Genomic DNA, 19,315 nt, shown 5'->3' with positions numbered 1-19,315 from the left:
AAATACATAAAATACAATGGAAAACAATGGAGAATTTTTTAAAAAAAACAATAAAAAGTCCTAAAACATAATAAAAACAGTTGTATTGCCATATCCTAAAGTGCTCTACCTCTATAAAGTGCTGATGTGTCAGAGTTCACATGCAGACAAACACAGCAATCAAATGAAGAAAAGTGGAAGGTCTTCTCACTGTTTCAATGCTACCAAAAAGTGAAATTTATTGAAGTAATAGATATGAAGCAAAGGAGCTGCTTTTCACAGTTTTCCACCTTCAGTAGCCTGAGCCAGCCTGCAGGTCGTGACGATGCTGCAGAAAGGCCAGACAGTTTGGCTGCCATTCGGCTTTTAAGTGACAATTTCATGATGGCGCTGGATATCTCATGCCCTATCTCATTGTCATATCCATTTCCCAAACTAACTTCATTTGATGCACTCTCCACTCATTGACCTGCGTGACTGCTGCTCTCTGAATATCTAGTTAGCAGCCTTTTTAAACTGGTCAGTGCTAAAAGCGGTGGATTTGATTACAAAGTCATTTTATTAAGTTTTCCTAATGAGTGCAGTTATGCCACAGAGATTCTATTCAATGTCTTCACCAAACTATATTAACATAGGATCAGGAAGTCAAGATGGCTCAAGATGCTATTTATAGCTGTCAAACTTTTGAAAGTTCAAATGAACTGCCTGCATGTTGGGTTGATCAGCATCATAACACATCCTGGATACCTGGAAATATGATGACTAGTTTTCCAGTCATGAAAAATATAAATGTAAAATGAGAAATTCTATAAAATGTCATGGAAAACTTCAGATAGTCCCTGAAAATAAGAGTGTTAGAGGCCAGTCTAACATTTAGAAGCTAGGTAGCATGTAGAAGCTGTTTTTCAAAAAATCTAATTTGTGCAGCTACTCAGGTGATAATGGCTTCTCTTATTGAATCTAGGGCCACACCATTTATATGAATATCTTAAGCAGAAAAATTATATTATCCAAATAACCATTCTTCAGATGTTTTGTAATACTGTCACTAAATGTTATCTTGAAAAGATCTTGGAAAATGATTTCCTATTGAAAAAGACTTTAAACTGAATAACAATCATATTCAAACCTTAGTCAAAATCAAATAAATCTGGTAAATGTCATAACTGTGTCAAGTATCAATGTGATTTAATGGTTGGTTTCAGCAAACCGAAGGACTGTGAAAGCTTTGAGCAATTCATATGCATATTCATTGTCATTGAAGGATGATAATCAGTTACAGTGCTGAGATAGAAGTATTGAATCTTCATACAGGTCAAGCACTGTTTAAGTTCAACATTTACTTGCTTATATTTCATTTGCTGGATAACCTGTTGCCTAAATGTGAATGAAATTATATTTCAGTAGCCTAATCCCCAGGGGGAAATCATTTTGCCACAAGCATACAATTTTAATAAATTTACAAACAAATGTAAGAAGAATAAACCACCTTTAATAATCTGCAAAATATGTCAATCTAAACCAGATATAGCCTATAGGCTTTGTCCTGAGGTAGCCTAAATGCATTCAATACGCTACAAAAACCACTTGAGTACTAGAAAGTGGTCTCTATTATTGAGCAGCCATAACATCATCGATTTGGGGCATCTGTAAACCAGTTGAGCTTTTTAGTTGAAAACCAGTCACTGCAAAACGAGCCTCAGAAGAGGACGCACTGATGTCTCTCTGAAGCCTCCACGAACAGGTACAATCCCCAAGTGTCAGCTGCATCGAGCCGGTGCCTCCTTCCCCAACTCCTCCCACTCGGACCTGTCATCGTTATAGGAGAAACCTCCTCTCCCTGTGAAGCTGCTACTTTGACTGACTTTTCAGAGTCCAGCCATGCCCCGACAGGACTCAGCGGTCATGGCGGGGAGTCTGACCGCCCACGGCTCCCCGAACCCCGGCTACAACACCAACGCTGTCCCGGTGCCGGTCATCACACAGACGGACTCCAGAGACAAATGGAGCAAAAAGATGGATTTTCTCTTATCTGTCATTGGCTTTGCGGTGGACCTGGGAAACGTTTGGAGGTTTCCGTACATATGTTATCAAAACGGTGGCGGTAAGAGTTTTGGAAATATTGAATCAGGCCATTTAACTTAGCCTACCTTTAATGAGTTGTAATTTATAAAACTGCTTAGACACAAGCTCTTATTAAATGTAGGCCTGCTAGGCATACAAATTGGGATATTGTAATAGACCTTCAAATATAGGCTATGTAACTTAGCCAATGAAATCTATAATTTGTGCTTTAAATGATCTTTATTACTAAATCAGAAAGTAGGCACAAGCTACGCATCTGGCAGTGGAAACTGTCCATGGTGCTGAACTGCGCCTCTCAAGCCCAAACACCGAGAGCCACTAAAAAGTTTTTATACTTTGTATACGATACGCATCTATTTTGTGTATTATTTGGTCATTTTCTATTGGTATACACCGTACAGAAGTGTCACAATTGCCTATCCAGCCAAGGTAGAAATAAATGTTCCCATACTTAATGAAAACCTATTCATTTGTATTTCACACACAAATGATTAAATTACTTAAAATATTGTGTTTAGAATTGGCCCTAGCTGTGTTTTCGTCACTTCTTTCACATAATACAGATTTTCTTTTCAGATTTTTGTCAGGGAAAAAAAGTCTTAAAAAAGCATGTCCAAAAATAGCCTACCTCTTAAATTTGTTTGGGATTTTTACAGAGCCTTTATGTCATAAAAGCTTATGTCTTAACCATATTCATGGCTAAATAAATACAATTTTGATTCTTGTAAAGCCCCTACCAGAGTTGTGATCTGAAACATATTACATAATGTAAACATGCAGAGCAGCATAATAAGATGATCTGAAAAGGAAGACAGTGAGAAAGTTTGATTTAGTCTTGTGATTCAAATTCCAACCAAGCCAAAAGTGTAAAAGTCTTTACCCTTAGCATGAGTTTCCTCAGTGTAACAGTCATTTTGCATGTGACAGTGCTACCAAGTCTGCATGACCTTATTGAAAAAGCCCTTTGTTTGACCTTGATGACGTAATCTGTACCCCCATGCATCTCTGTGCAGGGGCTTTTCTTATTCCCTACATTTTGATGGCCATCTTTGGTGGCGTCCCGCTCTTCTACATGGAGCTGGCACTGGGACAGTTCCACAGGACTGGAGCCATTTCCATATGGAAACACATCTGTCCCATCTTCAAAGGTAAGGCCTCTCACCTTGCTGCTCAAACCCTAATCTGCCCGAATCTTCGCTCCTCAGTTGATTATAAAATTGTTACTTTGGTATTTGATGACAGTCAATCTGGCCACAACCCAAATTGATCATTATTAATTATTAGGATTATTTATCAGTGATTGTATCTTAATCAACGTCAAGAAGGTAATTTTCAAATTGCAATCTGTCGGGGATTAGACTACCAACCTGCTTAGAACTGGTACCAATAATATAATTAATAGGGTTAACTAACCTGAATGTCCTCAGTTACTTTTGCAATACTTTGCCTTCAAATCAATCGAATATGATGTTAAATCACGTTTTATTAAATTCACAGAGTGCAATTTAGATAGTGTTATAAGAATAATATGTTCAACCATGATTAACTATTTCCACTTGTTTAAAATTAAGTTCATGTTTGTATTTTCATAATGAAAAAAGTCTGTTCAAGCATAATATGAGAATCACTTATGATCTTGTTCAGCAGTAATTCCATGTGATCACTGTTTTTTTTTCCAGTTACAGCAACAGACTGCAGATACTCACATGACTCTACTCTTTTCTACTCCTCACCCGTGTTTCTGCCCTGTTTTCAGGTATAGGATATGCCATTTGCATCATCGCTCTGTATGTGTCCTTCTACTACAACACCATCATCGCCTGGGCGCTCTTCTACTTCTACTCCTCTTTCTCCAGCATCTTGCCCTGGACCAACTGCGACAACGTGTGGAACACTCCCGACTGCACCAACTACTTTGGCAGGGACAACGTCACCTGGACAAATTCCTCCAGGTCTCCGGCAGAGGAATTTTACACGTAAGTGCATGTAAGTGTAAGTAAAAAAAAAAAAAAAAAATCACATAAAAATGACTTTAGAGAGATTGTAATCTAATGGTTTTGTATGAGGAATACTCTGTTATGTGATGAAAACTTGCTGATTCACGTGTTTTATCCCAACAGGAGGAATGTTCTTGAGATCCACAAGTCGTCCGGGCTGCGTAACGTCGGGGGCGTTCGCTGGCAGCTGATGCTCTGCCTTTTTCTCATTTTCACCATAGTGTACTTCAGCCTCTGGAAGGGGGTGAAAACTTCCGGGAAGGTAACACACTAGCGAAGCTTTATACCCATAATAATAGTTTTCGTCCCACATAACCAGGAGGATTATTGCATTTCATATCATCTTTACTTTCATCACAAAGCTATGATCTCCCGCCTGCCATCCCCCCTCTCTCTCTCTTATTCTCTTCCTCATTTTCTCTCTCTCTCTCTCTCTCTCTCTCTCTATGCCAGGTAGTGTGGGTGACCGCCACCTTGCCCTATGTAGTGCTGTTCATCCTGCTGATCCGTGGCGCCACTCTACCAGGCGCCTGGAGAGGTGTGGTGTTTTACCTCAAACCCCAGTGGGGGAAGCTCCTCGAGACCAGTGTGAGTTGAACAGAGTCGGTCTACGTCACACAAGGACGGGATGTAACCGTCTCTTGGAGGAAAAATATGGCCAAGTTGTCTCATACGTTTGGTTCATTGAGAATTGTCCTGTTGAATTAGGTTTCTGGAGGTCTATTAAACCGTCCGCAGCTTTCTGCTCTGCTCGGTGCAGTTGTTTGCTGAGCGTGTGTGAGTGCTTTGGTTCCAGGGAATATGGATGAGATGAAATGAGATGCATAAATAAGCCACAGACCAGGATAATAAGATGCATAATTGGTTTAGATTTTTTCCCCATTAACAAAGGCCTCCCTTTCTATCTCACTCACCGATATCCAATGCTCCCTCTTCTTTTTTCTGCCGAACGCACGCTCCTCTTCAGATCTCTCTGTGTACAGCTGTGTGGCAGCTCGATTTCTATATGGCTATCACAGCACTTTCCAGCTCCACAAATGTTACTGGGGGCACAGACCACAATGAGCTACACCAATAATAAAATAAAACATTGACGATGCTCTTATTTATTTGTGCATTGTTGCTGAATCGTTGAAAAGAAAGAAACAGATTTTGTAGATTTGACTTGGAAGGAAATTGGTGTTTTTGTATAAGAAATGAGTTTTTTTTATGCTATCATGCTTCCCTTTCAGTTCAAAACCCAGAATATCTCAAAACATGTACCAAAAGAGTGCCAGAGGCTGGTATTATGTGCAATAATGACACTGGCCAGATAGTATAATGAGTCTTTCTGTCTTCTGCAGGTGTGGGTAGATGCTGCGGCTCAGATATTCTTCTCTCTGGGGCCTGGGTTCGGCGTTCTCCTGGCCCTCTCCAGCTACAATCCTTTCACAAACAACTGCTATCGGTAAGAACTGAGCCTTCATGCCCAGCCATAGGCATCTACGAAAACATCAGCCACAGTATGATGCATTGAATTGCGTGAATGTTGCATATATGGCATAAATATAGGTAAATAAATAGAGGTAGAGGGTCTGAATGAATGGCTGAAACCTTTGTATAAATATTCATGGGTCCACTCCCCCATTCAAATCTAAGGCTTATACTGTATCCGTCACACTGATGACTCTATACATAGTAGGCTGTAGAAACTCCAACAGGAACAATGGGATTTACTGTAGATGTGTTGAATAAACAAGATAATATGGATGAGTCAGTGCTATTAGAGCAGGGAGTGGTGAATACTACATGGTGGACATGAATGCCAAGCAACGCAGAAGGAGAAATTAAATTTTAGACTCCCAGTATGACTAGTGGTGTTTGTGGTTAATGTAATTAGTAGAGCAGAGTGACGTGAGGAAATGACACACTGAGAAGTCAGTGAACACACAGATCATGAATGAACCTGAGCCCTGCTGTCCAGTGAAAACCTTGGAACTGTATTTTGACGGTTTGACAAACATATTTGACAAACATATTCAAAGAAACCATTTCAAAAATACATGTTCATCAATGCGAAAATACTGTTGTTTTTCAATATGTGTGACTTTAGGGTATATACACAGATTCCTTATGGATAAGTATTGTTCCATGTTTCACCAGTGTTTACAAACAGTACAAACAAATCATTTACAGTTTAAAGTATATTTAAAAATCATGTTTAGCTTTCACATACGTTCACATACTGTATAGTTATTACATCAGATTAATCATAAACACACTCAGTAGTGGAGCAACTGTGACACTAAATGAAGGGTTTCAATCCAAAATGAGATATTCACCATCTGAAAAATATGACACCTACTCTGACAAAATGACTGTGGGTGTGAAAGTTAAACATATTATTGAATAAATTGCCAAAGTTATCAGCTATCTTGAGCTCTGTTCTTCATAAAATGTAGAAGATTAGAGGATGCAGTTATTTGTGTTGATTCAATTTTTAGCAGTGAACATCAGGTAACATTTAAAGGTCAAAATTGATATAGATGTTTCTGCATGAAACCCTTCATATTATGATTAGAATTCGGCTGTTTCATTTCTGTAAAACATTTTATAGATACAATTTTTCTTCCAATAAATGCATTCTGCTAAAAAAAACTAAGATAAAACCCTGTGAGAATGAATGTTTACAGTGTGACACATTTCTATTGAGATTGTTTGTTTTATTAATCTAATGAACACAGCACACATCCTTCAGTGGAGTATACTTCATTAGTATTGTTGCAGGAAGTGTATGGTTGCTGGCCAGGATTATCCTCATGCCTCACACAGAAAATCAGGCTGAAGAGAGAATTCAAAGGAACTAATTAAGCAAAGGTCAGATGTGGTTCAGCGAGGTACTGACCGCCTTTCACAATAGCAAGACACAAGTAGTATCGCTGATAGAAATGAAAAATTACATTCAAAGACAGAATTGACTTTGGTGATAGATTTACCAATACCACTACTAGATTTAACACAAGCAATATGAATGAGTATTATTGGCTCCTGCAGATATCAGTTTTGTCTCTTTGTCAGACACCATCTTGGCTTGAACAAGGCTTATATTTACCTTTTTTTTCCTCAACAGCGATGCCATCGTGACGAGTTTAGTGAACTGTCTGACTAGCTTCGTGTCGGGGTTTGTAATCTTCACGGTGCTGGGCTACATGGCAGAGATGAGGAAGGTGGAGGTAGAGGATGTGGCCAGGGATAAAGGTGAGGATCTGAGTTTTAGAATGAAAATAATCAAATGGAAGGACTAAACCGCAGATCAAATATTCACCCCAGTCTCTTCATATTCAATCTTTTCATGTTTTCAGGACCGAGTCTCCTCTTCATCACGTACCCAGAAGCCATTGCCAACATGATGGGCTCAACCTTCTTTGCCATCATCTTTTTTGTGATGATGATCACCCTGGGTCTTGACAGCACGGTACGAACTTTGAAAGCTGAACATTTAAAATATATTTTATAACAATAAAAAATAATGTTAAAAAAGCGATGAAATAACACAACTAAGTATAACAGTTTACTCAAGCCCTTACATCGCAGATCAAGTTGAATAATCTTCTAGGCCTTGTAGATGTAGCATGAATAATATATAGACTAACCATAAAAGTAGCTTGTTTGCTTATTTTCCAGCATTTATTGCACTTACATTTCATTTCTATAAAACCTTTTAGTCTCATTTATTTTCATTAACTCCAAATATGCAAATGGGGCCTACATGCAGAGCTGTTGTGATGTTAATTTTACTGAAATGTGCATATTTACTTCTATCCAAATCAGTTTAATTGCTTATTATAGATTGAAACATGTATATAGTGTATTTTAAATTCTTGTGTTTCTCCAACAATACATGTCTTTGCTGTTTGTCTCAGTTCGGCGGTCTGGAGGCGATCATCACTGCTGTGTTGGATGAATACCCAGATTATTTCTCTCACAGACGTGAACTTTTTGTTCTGGGCTTGGTAGTTGTCTGCTTTCTGGGCTCTCTCAGCACCCTCACAAATGTAAGTAACTGATATGTTTTTAAAATTTTAACCGCAATCAACTCCTTATTAGTTGAAACGATCACCTTCAAGCACTTGGTGAGGCTATAGGTGGTTCTATAGATCCATAATACTGTCCATAATGTGTTATTTGTAGTTAACTTGCTAATTACAATCCTGAGATCTGCATTCTGTTGCTCTCATGGAGGAAAACCATGATGATGACTTGTGTTATTAACCTATTTTATATGTTATTGGCTATTAACAGGGTGGAGCCTATGTGGTGAAGCTGCTGGAGGAATTTGGAGTAGGATGCTCCATTATCGCTGTCGGTTTCCTTGAGGCCATTGCTGTTTCCTGGTTCTATGGTAAGCAAGAAATTATTATCCAGTTTCTTTTATCTCTAATGTAAATTGATGACCCTGAGATAAAAAATGGTGGCTGACCAACTTATAGAATTCAGAAAAACAAGTGAGATCATCTCATATGCCATTTGCTTTCAGTAACTTTGAAATCGCTTGCAGGTATCAAAAGATTTAGCAGTGACATTCAAGCCATGCTGGGCAACGCTCCTGGATTATTCTGGAAGGTGTGCTGGGTCGCCATCAGTCCAGCATTTCTCGCGGTAAGAGGCAAAAATTTAAACAATCAACCAATGAATCTAAACTTTTACATTTATATCATTTACTTAGATTGTACAACAATGTATTTATAACCTGTTTCGTTATGATACAAGTGAATTGGCAATAGTTTACCGCGTGTAGCCCTTTTGAAAAAGAAGATCAAATAAGCTACACTCATTCAAGTCATCTAGAGATCAATGGGCAGTACCAGGCCAGGCTAAATGACATGGGTGAATGCTCAGTGTAAGATCAAAAGACAGGACAAAGATGACTGGGCCAGCGGCCTTTGAAGGCTGTAGAGCCTTAACAGCTGACCTTCAGTGATACATTAAACCCTTCTCTTCATCAAATGCCTTATTCAAGTATTTCTCTGCAGTATGCGTAGTGCATAACACTTGTGTAAATGTCAGTTTCCTTCACCTACATACAGCAACCAAATATCTTGTCTGCCTTTTGCATCCATCTCTCTGGCTGTTGACATTTTGCAGTGTTATAGCGTGATTTCCCTTATTATTTCTTCTATTCTGTATGTCAGTGTGGCTGATATTACCTTGCCGTAATGTTAGTAATTTCTTACATATAAAGATAAAATTGACATTCACCTATGGAAATGAAGGCAAAATGCTAGGGGGGATTTCAGAAATATATAGGGTTGCTTTCTCAGTTCTTCCCCTCTATTCCCAGTATATCATAGTGAGCTCCCTGCTGAAAGCGCCCCCCCTCACGCTGTTTGACTACAAGTATCCTGACTGGAGCATCACCGTGGGCTACATCATCGGCTTCTCATCCTTCATGTGGATCCCTATCTACATGGTCTACAAGCTGGTGTGGACCCCTGGATCTCTCAAACAGGTCAGTGGATCATATGCTACAGCTCAGATGAGACAGAAAATTGTACCCAAAACGGCGTGAGATTCAGCAACATGTGATAAATCTCCTTTCTTCCACACCTCGTTCTGAATTTCCCACTGCTCTCCTTCCCCGACTGTCTTGTTTCCCTCAGCGTCTGGCGGTGTGTCTGAGACCAGAGAGGACCATGCCAGACATGCACACAGACAACCTCAACATGGCTCCCGTTCCATAAACACATAAAGAGAGGTGGGGAGCAGTGGAAAAAGCACGCTGTTGGGGTACACACTCGTCCCCTGCTTGTAGATTCCCATTCAAACCATATTTTTAAATTATTGGTGACCAAATCTGAACGTATATTGCATTTTTGTTTGTCAGCCACATTGACTTTTACTATAGATATTTGATTTTTCTCCACTGTCAACACTCACAAAATTGTAAAAGCTGCTAAATCTGTAATTCTAAGAGGAATAAAGAGACACTGGTAGCAATACTCATAACTTAGCTGTACCTGGATGGTCTGTGTGTGTCTATAGAAGCTCTACATCTGCAGGAGGGCAAGTAGCTTTCAAATGCTGTTCTCAAGTGTTTCATTTCTGTGGGTATGGGACCAGTAGCAATTACTTTAAATTAATTAGGCTACCTCTTCCCTAAATCAGCTGTGTTAATTTCACAAAAACATTATGCCAAGGAAAATAAATACATGTATACAAATCCAACCCATAATTTCCATTGCATGGGGATGTCCTAGATGAGTTCATATGCTATGCTATTGCAAATTTCTGTCATTACTTTCCTTCCTGTCTTTACTGTATACTATGTGTGAATTAAGGAAACGCAGATGGAATCACCAGTCACCTTTCAGAAATGCTCTGCATGCTCAGCTACAGCAACAGTGGAAACACAAGAGTTGCACTAACAGCAGCGTTTGCGTGTCATTTCATGTGATAAAAAAGTTTGTTCAGTGGGTTTTATGGATTGTCTATCAATTCAGTAGCCAACATACTGTACAGTATGTCAGCTCGTGTTTTTCACACCAAGTATTGCCAGCACCAATGTATTTTTGTGATAAGTTGAACAGGTAATGTGTGTGGTTTATGAATAGCTCATGTCTTGAATCTTGAACCTAGGTTTAAACACATTTTTTTGTTGGACAGTATCTCTTAATGTGCGAGGAAAGGGATTACTAAATAAGGCAGTCAGTGTATGGGACCAACCCAAAAATAATGTTGAACTACAGTCCCTTTTTTAAATTTTTGTTAATGCTGTATTTCATATTTAGTTGTAATACAGTATTTGTATAGAAGTTTATACCAGCTGCTGAATACTCCTACAAAATAAAAAGGTATGCTTTTTTTTCCCACAAGTGTTTGTAATGGAGCTAAGTGAGGCCTTCAGACAAAGAGTGAGTCCATTTTATGTTTTCAGATAAATAACGTTTTCAAATCCTCTAAAGACAGTAATTTGTTCTATGCATTCATAGCATAGAAAGTAGAGGTTGTGTACTTTCAGCTGATGTGTAACATTCATACTTCAAGCAATTTGGATTGGCTACACATCTTTAAGTATAAGTTTAAGGTTATTCAAAATATTTCAAAACTTTTGGATCTTTGTCTCATGTCTTCAGTTAACTTCAGCTAGCCTGTTTTGCCTTAATCTGCCTAAATATTATATGTACAAGAATTGTAAATGTTGTATTGATATTGTGCCTCTCCAGACTAAGAAAAAGTTTTTCGCTCTCTGATCAAAGACTGTTCAAACTTATTTGCAGACATATAAAATTACTTGTGTCTTAGTCACATATGTTAACTTATCTAAATGCGCTCTATACTTTATTTATATTCAAGGAATAATGTGATGAGCAAGGTGATGATTGTTGTGTGATTTCAGTCCTCCTCTTCAATCTGGTCTCTGTACTAGTAAAATGTGATAAAACTTTGTCTTACATTACACAAGTCATAAGCTCTGACATTATTGATAATATAAACAATGTATTTCATCCTTGTGTTTGTGCTCCTTTCCATTCATAGAGGGTACTTATAGGTGCAAGTGTTTTTAAACAAACCCCAAAACACTTTACAGTATTTTAGGCAATTAAATTCCAATTTTTGTATTAAAACAGGTAGATTTGTCTGAAACATAAATGTGTAGGAGATCTTTTTTTTTTTTTTTAATCTCCATATGATGATCTTCTCATGTCATTGTCATGGCTGTTGCTGCTCACCTCAATTAGATATTCTAATTAACAGGCTAATTTGCAAAATCCAGAATCCATCAACATACAAGGGAACAGAGCAGCTTCTACCTTCAAATGCTTTTAATAAAATGTTTTATTAAACAGAACCCACCCCCAACACACACACACATACACACACACACACACACACACACACACACACACACACACACACACATTCCCACCACCAACAGCCTCCTCCGAACCTTATTCAACCTATTCTAGTTAGCAGGGCCTGATCGCTTCAAGGACGACTGGTATGAGGATAAACAAAGAATATAAAGTGGAACATGCAATTCCCCATTTGGGTTCTGGTTGTGGGAAGCATAGATCAAAGCCCCTTTGTTGCAGTAGAGGTGTCTCCAGGCAAGCAGAAGAGACACATAAAAGGAGCGCTGCTAAATAGATGTTTTCTCTTCCATCTGAGATGAACAGCTTGACGAACATCCCTCTACAGTATATTGAGGAAACGCTGCATAGATATGTAGTGACTGGGTTTACAGTAGCTAATAATGGGGAATAGGATAGAAGTAGAGCTACATAGAACACACCATTGAATTTCAGCTTTTAAAATGTTTAGCATTGATACATTTCAGCTTGTATATGATTATTGACTCCATTTTAGCTCAGTCATCACCACTAACACAGTTTTGAACTAGGCTAGATGTTCAGATACCTGCACATATTTTGTAACAGTTGTGCAGAACTATAGAAGATCAACATTCTGTTCTAGAATGTGACTGTACTCTCTGAATTCCACTGTTCCAGAATCTGAATGTAAAGAAAGGGCTCTTCATTCCAGTTTCTTTTACCTTCTTATTCACATTCAGTTTCATGGGGAAGCTGGAGCCTAACTCTGATAGACAGACTCACATTCACTTCTATGGGCAATTTAGAGTCTCCAACCCGCCTAACTTGCATGTGCTGGGAGCGTCTGAGGAAACCGAAGCACCCAGAGGAGAACAGTGCCACTCATTCAAACCAACACTTTTTAATAAAAAATAATGTAACTGTCATTTAACTGTTGCTTTAAAAGCGATATTTCACTTTGGTACAATATTTTCTTTTTCCTGCACATTCACCTCAACATGACTCCATGAGTAGTCCACCTCTGGCCTTATCTGTTCCAGGAGAGTGTATTCACCTGTCTGACTGTCTCTGTCAATTCCTGCAAAGAGGCAAAATTATTTCATGAAAAAGATGACAAGCAACATGGAAAATAACCTGCATTATCTTGGTCATCCTGCTTCAGCTTTAGCTTGCACATGTGTAGGAAGGAGGATATTTGGGACTGAAAGTGTTGTCATGGAAATAAGCACTGGTCTAACGAATGAGTCTTGGAAAGCTGACTTGTTACTAGTCATCATTTGACTGAATATTCAAGTGACATTTGTGTTAAACACTCCCACTCTCTGAGTCCAGTGCACTTTACACAAATGAAACAATGATCATTTGAGTAACATTTTAGGATGTAATTTTAGGTTGTAATTACTATACGATTACCAAGTGCTGTTTATATATTCTGCTCTCGGATTATGTCGTGCTCCCTAACATGTGATGTCATGACAATGTTCAGTTCCACTGAAGAATCAACTGGAATCGTAAAAGAATCGTACCCATAATGATTTTCAGACCAAGAGTATACATTTTCTTATTGAGAACATAATAAATCACAGTTCATCAATCCCCTACTCTGTCAGTGGAGCGACTCCCACCAGTTTACTCTGATTTAATCAAAGATGATAATGTTGATTCTCTTATATCATCCTTCTTTTTGAGATATTTGTTCATATTAACAAATTTAAAGACCATGAGAATTTGCAATTTCTTTAACTGAGAGCCAGGTTTCTGTACACCATCAGTGTGCCATCCATAACTGCTTACACACTTACTTACTTTCGCACCTGAAAATTAATCTGTTAACTTCATTCAATTGTCTTTAAATATCCAATCAAAACAGTCCTTCAGTGCATGATTTCATAATGAAATGCTTTCTTCTTCTTGTGATGAATTTGTGCAGGAAGCCTCTAATTTCAATTTCAGGCCAATGTGAGTGACAGTCCTTAGCGATTATTAATAAGAGTCTCTGGCATATTATTAAGAGCAGTAAGTGTTTGTAATGGTGTGCAGTGTGATGGTGTATAGATGATGAAGGTAAAGGCCATATGCATCAGTCATGCACAGTAATGATGTAAGGATATAACCCCAAGGAGCTTGACCTTTATATTTATTCTTCATTGCTCTTTGACATTTCAGAAATGGAAAATGTGATGGAGGCCTCACACTTATTTGATGAACATAATTTACCAATAAGAAAAGAGATCTTATACTACCCTTTGTAGGTCTGCAACTGACCTGGCAACACCTAAAGCTTCCCACACCTTCCTCTAGCACAGTCCAGGCTGCAGAGAGCAGGTGTGTCTGTCAAGGGAAGAGATCAATACAGTTTACTTTAAGAGCAGAAGTGGCCTACGGATTAAATACAGTACTGTGCAAAGGCCTTAGGCACCCTAGATTTTTTATCTGAATTTTGTCTTAGATGTTTATTTATTTGTGTTCTGCATTAGTGTGTCAGTAGAATGCTCTTTATAGTAATTTATTTTATATTTAGAAACTTTTCATTTTACTACTTTTGAAAGCATCTTCGCTTTACAGATTTTTTTTTGCCTAATACTTTTGCACAGTACTGTATATAACTAGGAGACTTTTGACAATATTGCCACAAAAATTAGTTCTGTGACAATAACATAACGGTTTTAGGACCCAGGATCTCCCGGCGGAAGAAGCTGCGCCTCAGTCTCCATCGTCATTCCTCTTCCAAGCTCCGCGATGATGCTCCATCTCATCCGAGAAAATATAATAGGCCTGTTGTGTTTTAGCATGTTAGTCAGCGGACAATTGGAGGACTCTAAATTGACCGAAAAATCATATGTTTTCTTGCAGAATCAGAATTTAGGTAAGACTTGCTATATGTAAACAAGTGTAAAAGGCCTATGAGGGCTGTCAATACAAGGTGCGCCGGATGAGTGATGCTGAAATTACTGGCAGGTGTTTGACGTCAAAACAGTTTTTCTAGCAACAACCCCCTAGCCTATTCAATGAAACGCAAATGCAGGACATTTTAAAACATCGTCAAATAATCACGAAAACAGCCACCTCTGCTATATGTGTCTGTTAATGTTAACTTCATTAATCGACCCTGTCATGTCTGTTGGTCCGTGTGTTCCAGTCAGCCTGGTGAGCGTCCTCACCGTGCTGCTGGTGGTGATGGTTATAATGGCTGTCTGCGTCTACAAACCGCTGCCTCGGCGGTGAAGCTGCCCCGCCACCCAGAAGAGACGGGCAACAGAGACAGACCCTGACCCCCTGCTTCAGGACTGAGACTGGACCCCAGCTGCTCTCAGCTCAGTACGAGAAAAGACTGAGGGAAAAGCCAAGCTCATCGACCTGCCACACTGAAGAGACACATCACCCAGACTGCACAATTAGGGACTCTTTTTATTGGTTAGCCTATAAAATCAGGTTATTTAAGAATTATTGTATTTTGTGTGGATTCGTTATGATACCTAGATGGCATTCCCATTTTGAATGCATAGGCCTCAAAATCAGGACTCAAATGTTATGCAGTAGGCCTAGTATCTTTTATTTGTGATTTATCTTGAAAGCTGCATTTTTATATGACCTACCTCTTGTCTTTTAAGTTGGTTTTTCGTACAGTATGTGTTGAAACTGAGTATAACTCCTCATTATTGTTGTGTGGTAAATATTATTAATTAGCATCATTACTAAATTTTAACATGAACAATCCTTTCCTTGTCTTTGTTACTCATTTTGAAATAAATATTATGAACACACTGACATGGAATTTGAAATTAAGGCTGCCCTCTACAGCAAGACTTCATCTCCAATGGATATTGTTGCGTCCAAGAAAGTAATAGCCTCCTTTTTAATCCTGTTTACTAATCTACTTGTGACTTGTCATTTTATCTAATATAGTTTTTATTGATTTGATTATGTGACACATAAGGACATCAAATCTAAAGGGAATGTGTAAATGAGCCTGTTCAGTTTGCTTTTAGGGGCATTGTGTCTGTGGCTCCTTAGCCCTATTGAAGGGAAAACTTGTCAATAAGCCTCAGGTCCATCCACACATATATTAAAAAGGCAAAAGTAGGATTACGAGGTGAGAGATCTCCTTCCCTTCATCTATAGCCATGGAAACAGCGGGCTCCTATGCCAGGTGAAAGTGGTGGAAAATAGGAGGAGGTCAATGACCCCTTTAACAAAGCAAACCAAATGTTGCCCTTTGTGTCCTTGCATGAATGTGAAAATCTGCTCAGCTCATCATCTATTTACTGAATCGTGACTGTTAAAAGAATCAGCCGGCCTATGAGCAAAGAAACAACAAAATAATAAATAGGCTACTTGATATAATTTCAGAGAGGGATTTTGGCTTGTGCAATATTTAGACATTTTTATTTAATCCTATCATGAAAAATGACAGATCCCCATTCTGACTTTTAATGTACATGGAACAGGCTAACACAATATACACTCCATTTTTAGAACTGATCCCTCCTACATGGAACCAGTGTATATTTTGTACAATCCAATTGAATTACAGCATACTTTGATTATGTGCTATCCAGAGTGCAGATGTTAGGGTTGGAAAGACTGAGGGACGTGACTATATTTAGCAGCTAACCAAACATAAGATCCATTCACACACTGTAGATAAATGATCTTCTAAACCTTAACTTGAATGAGTGAACACTTGACCTGGAAATGTAAAGGAACCTAATTGCTTTGGATATATGAACAAATCTAGCTCATTAGATGTTAAGCATGTTATGATAGAAAAGCATAAGGTTGTTTCCATTTTATATCCGTTTCTGTATATAAAGCACGTAAGCCAAGTCAAATTTAGTCCACATGGAAATAAAGTGCTTTTATTTAAGAAATAACATTTTGAAACAACCACATTTTCTTAAAATTTTAACATGTTACAAAAAAAACCTTTGCAGCTAGCAAACGGTGCATTATAAACTGTTCCCCGTTAATCTAACCATAGCTAGCCTTGGTAAAGTAGACTGTTTTGCAGTTTGGCAATTTGATCATTATGATTAGTTGTTTTTGAGCTGAAGCCGCTGAAACCCAGACAAAGCAATGCAGAGACCTATGATGAGTGGTTGGTTATCAGTGAAATCAACTGTAGTGGTTAATGCATTTTATTCAGCATCACCCAATTAAATCTGAAACCCCCATCATCTTGTTATGTAGGATAAGAAACTTCTAAATTTCTGTTTGACTTTAGAAATTTGGTCTGAATGGCACAGCACAGAACAGTCACCACCACTCTCCCCAACCAAGCTTCATCAGAGAAAACAAACTGGGACCTGCATCAAAAACAAACCTTTATAGCGGGCATGCTTGATCTTTGACTCCATACTGTCTTTCATTCAGCTCAGAGGTCTATAGTTGTTTGTGGCTATAAAAGGCTAAAGGATCGCCTTTAGAAATCTGGTGATTTTGAGGTCTTGCTTGAGAAAAACAAAATCTTACCACTGAATGGACCGGTTATAATAATCTATGCAACACTGGTTGTGTGACCGCTTCTAAACGGCATGACTGCTATATATCCACAGGAAGGCAGAGTGGTTTCTGCTATTGCTTCTTTGAACTGAGGTGATAATGGTTGATGTTGCTCAGTGAGAGTTGACCCATTAAAAATAAATGGCATCCTCTCAAACCAAAAAAAGCAGGGGACATGTTCAATAAAAATCAGGCTTCTGCCTAAGGAAAATTTAAGCCCTCATCTTTCTTGTGCAGCAAAGATTTCACCATGCAGCTGATTTACATTTTCTCTCACAGTAACATGCTTTCATTACCCATCTGAATATTGTACATTCACAAAGTACAAGAAACTTGTTTTGCATTCACCTATGAACCTGCTAGCCGGTTTTGACTGAATGGAATCCAAAATAATGAAATAATATAGGTATAGCAGTAAGTGATATGCAAAGGGGTGATACCGTTTTGCATAAAAGAAACATCACATAAATTACCAGGCTACCATTTTCAATGTTTTTACAATTAATTAAGAAACCTAATTCCAAAGTGAAGGGACTGTGGAAAAGTGGAACCCTGAGATATTCAATCATTCAGTGAGACCATGACCCTCAGCAAAGCGACTCTGGGGGAAAACTATATAGCAGCGGTCCTCAACTCTGGTCCTCAGGGTCCAGAGTACTGCTAGTTTTCCATTCTGCCAGGAAGTTTTCATCTAGGGCTGAAACGATTCCTCGAGAAACTCGAGTAACTCGATTACTAATCCATATAACTATATACACACTCAGTGTTTCGCACGGATGATTATTACTGTTGCACAACGCGCTGGAGAAAGAGAGAGAAAATAGCGAGGGGCGAAGAGAAGAGACAGGCCAGAGAAAACGACAGAAAGTGTCCAAAGTTTCGGATCCAGTGTTGCCAACTTGGCGACTTTGTCGCTAGACTTAGCGACTTTTCAGACCCCCCTGGCAACTTTATTTCTCAAAAGCGACTAGCGACAAATCTGCCGACTTTTTCTGACCATGGGAAGCAATGTTAATGTGTTGAATCCCAAAGCATTTGGCAATAAATTGGTTCGGCTGATGCTGGTTTTCTCTACTTGCTTGTCTAATCCAGAGAGGTCTGACGGTCACAGCGCTTCCCACACACAGCGTAGCTCCTTCCCTCCGCTGAGAGCAGGGACTGTAGGATAGGGTCCACTTGTAATTGCTACCGGCGTACGCCGAAACTGGCCGGGTGGGCGGAGTCAGCACTTAATATTAAAACGGGATGAGATGAAGGCTAGTAAAGAATGTACGTTAATTATGGCTATATGTAATGGCTAGTTAAGAACGTAAATCAATATGGTGGCTAGTTATGATGTCCCTAAGTTAGCTAAGTTTTGCTCAAGAAAATAACCACAGAAAATAAAATGCTGCAGTCAAATTGTGAAAGCCTGAGCTTCATTCATGTTATTATTATGATAGTCACACACATACACACACACACACACACACACACACACACCCACACACACACACACACACACACCTACTCCCCTCACAGTGATGCATAAAATACCCCAGAAAGCAAAATATCAGGTGGTGTAAGTAGCAATTGGAGCCTAAAATGCACCAGTCCAATACAGCAGGTATATTCAGTTTAGTTTGATTGCAGTGAGTAGGGTCAGCAGGTGTAGGGCAACCCTTCAACATAGCAAATAAATGTACATTAGCCAGTCTTATGAACTTGTATGATATTTAGGCCTAGTAATAAATATCAATAATAATTATTATTTCACCTCGTTTTCAGTAAACCACAGTGTCGTATGGACAGCTTCGTGCGGACAGCTTTTCTCTTTTGTATATTTACTATTGCTCTTTAATAAAGCAAAAGTATTTCTTATCCGATTACTCGATTAATCGATGGAATAATCGGTAGAATACTCGATTACTAAAATAATCGATAGCTGCAGCCCTATTTTCA

General features: G+C 38.7%; 1 protein-coding gene across 1 annotated transcript; it reads left to right on the top strand.

The window, feature by feature from the left end:
• The first annotated feature begins 1,860 nt into the window (after nucleotides 1-1,860).
• slc6a4b (solute carrier family 6 member 4b) lies at nucleotides 1,861-9,828 on the top strand. Its single transcript, XM_071899794.2, has 13 exons — nucleotides 1,861-2,083; nucleotides 3,078-3,212; nucleotides 3,821-4,040; nucleotides 4,185-4,323; nucleotides 4,515-4,649; nucleotides 5,405-5,508; nucleotides 7,171-7,298; nucleotides 7,403-7,515; nucleotides 7,964-8,095; nucleotides 8,343-8,442; nucleotides 8,599-8,699; nucleotides 9,382-9,549; nucleotides 9,701-9,828. Exons 1-13 carry the CDS (start codon nucleotides 1,861-1,863, stop codon nucleotides 9,779-9,781), a joined length of 1,779 nt encoding a protein of 592 aa, XP_071755895.1. The 3' UTR covers nucleotides 9,782-9,828.
• The last annotated feature ends 9,487 nt before the right edge of the window (nucleotides 9,829-19,315 follow it).

Source organism: Centroberyx gerrardi, chromosome 8, assembly GCF_048128805.1.
Source record: "Centroberyx gerrardi isolate f3 chromosome 8, fCenGer3.hap1.cur.20231027, whole genome shotgun sequence".
Taxonomy (NCBI): domain Eukaryota; kingdom Metazoa; phylum Chordata; class Actinopteri; order Beryciformes; family Berycidae; genus Centroberyx; species Centroberyx gerrardi.
This window is presented reverse-complemented; position numbering and strand designations above follow the sequence as displayed.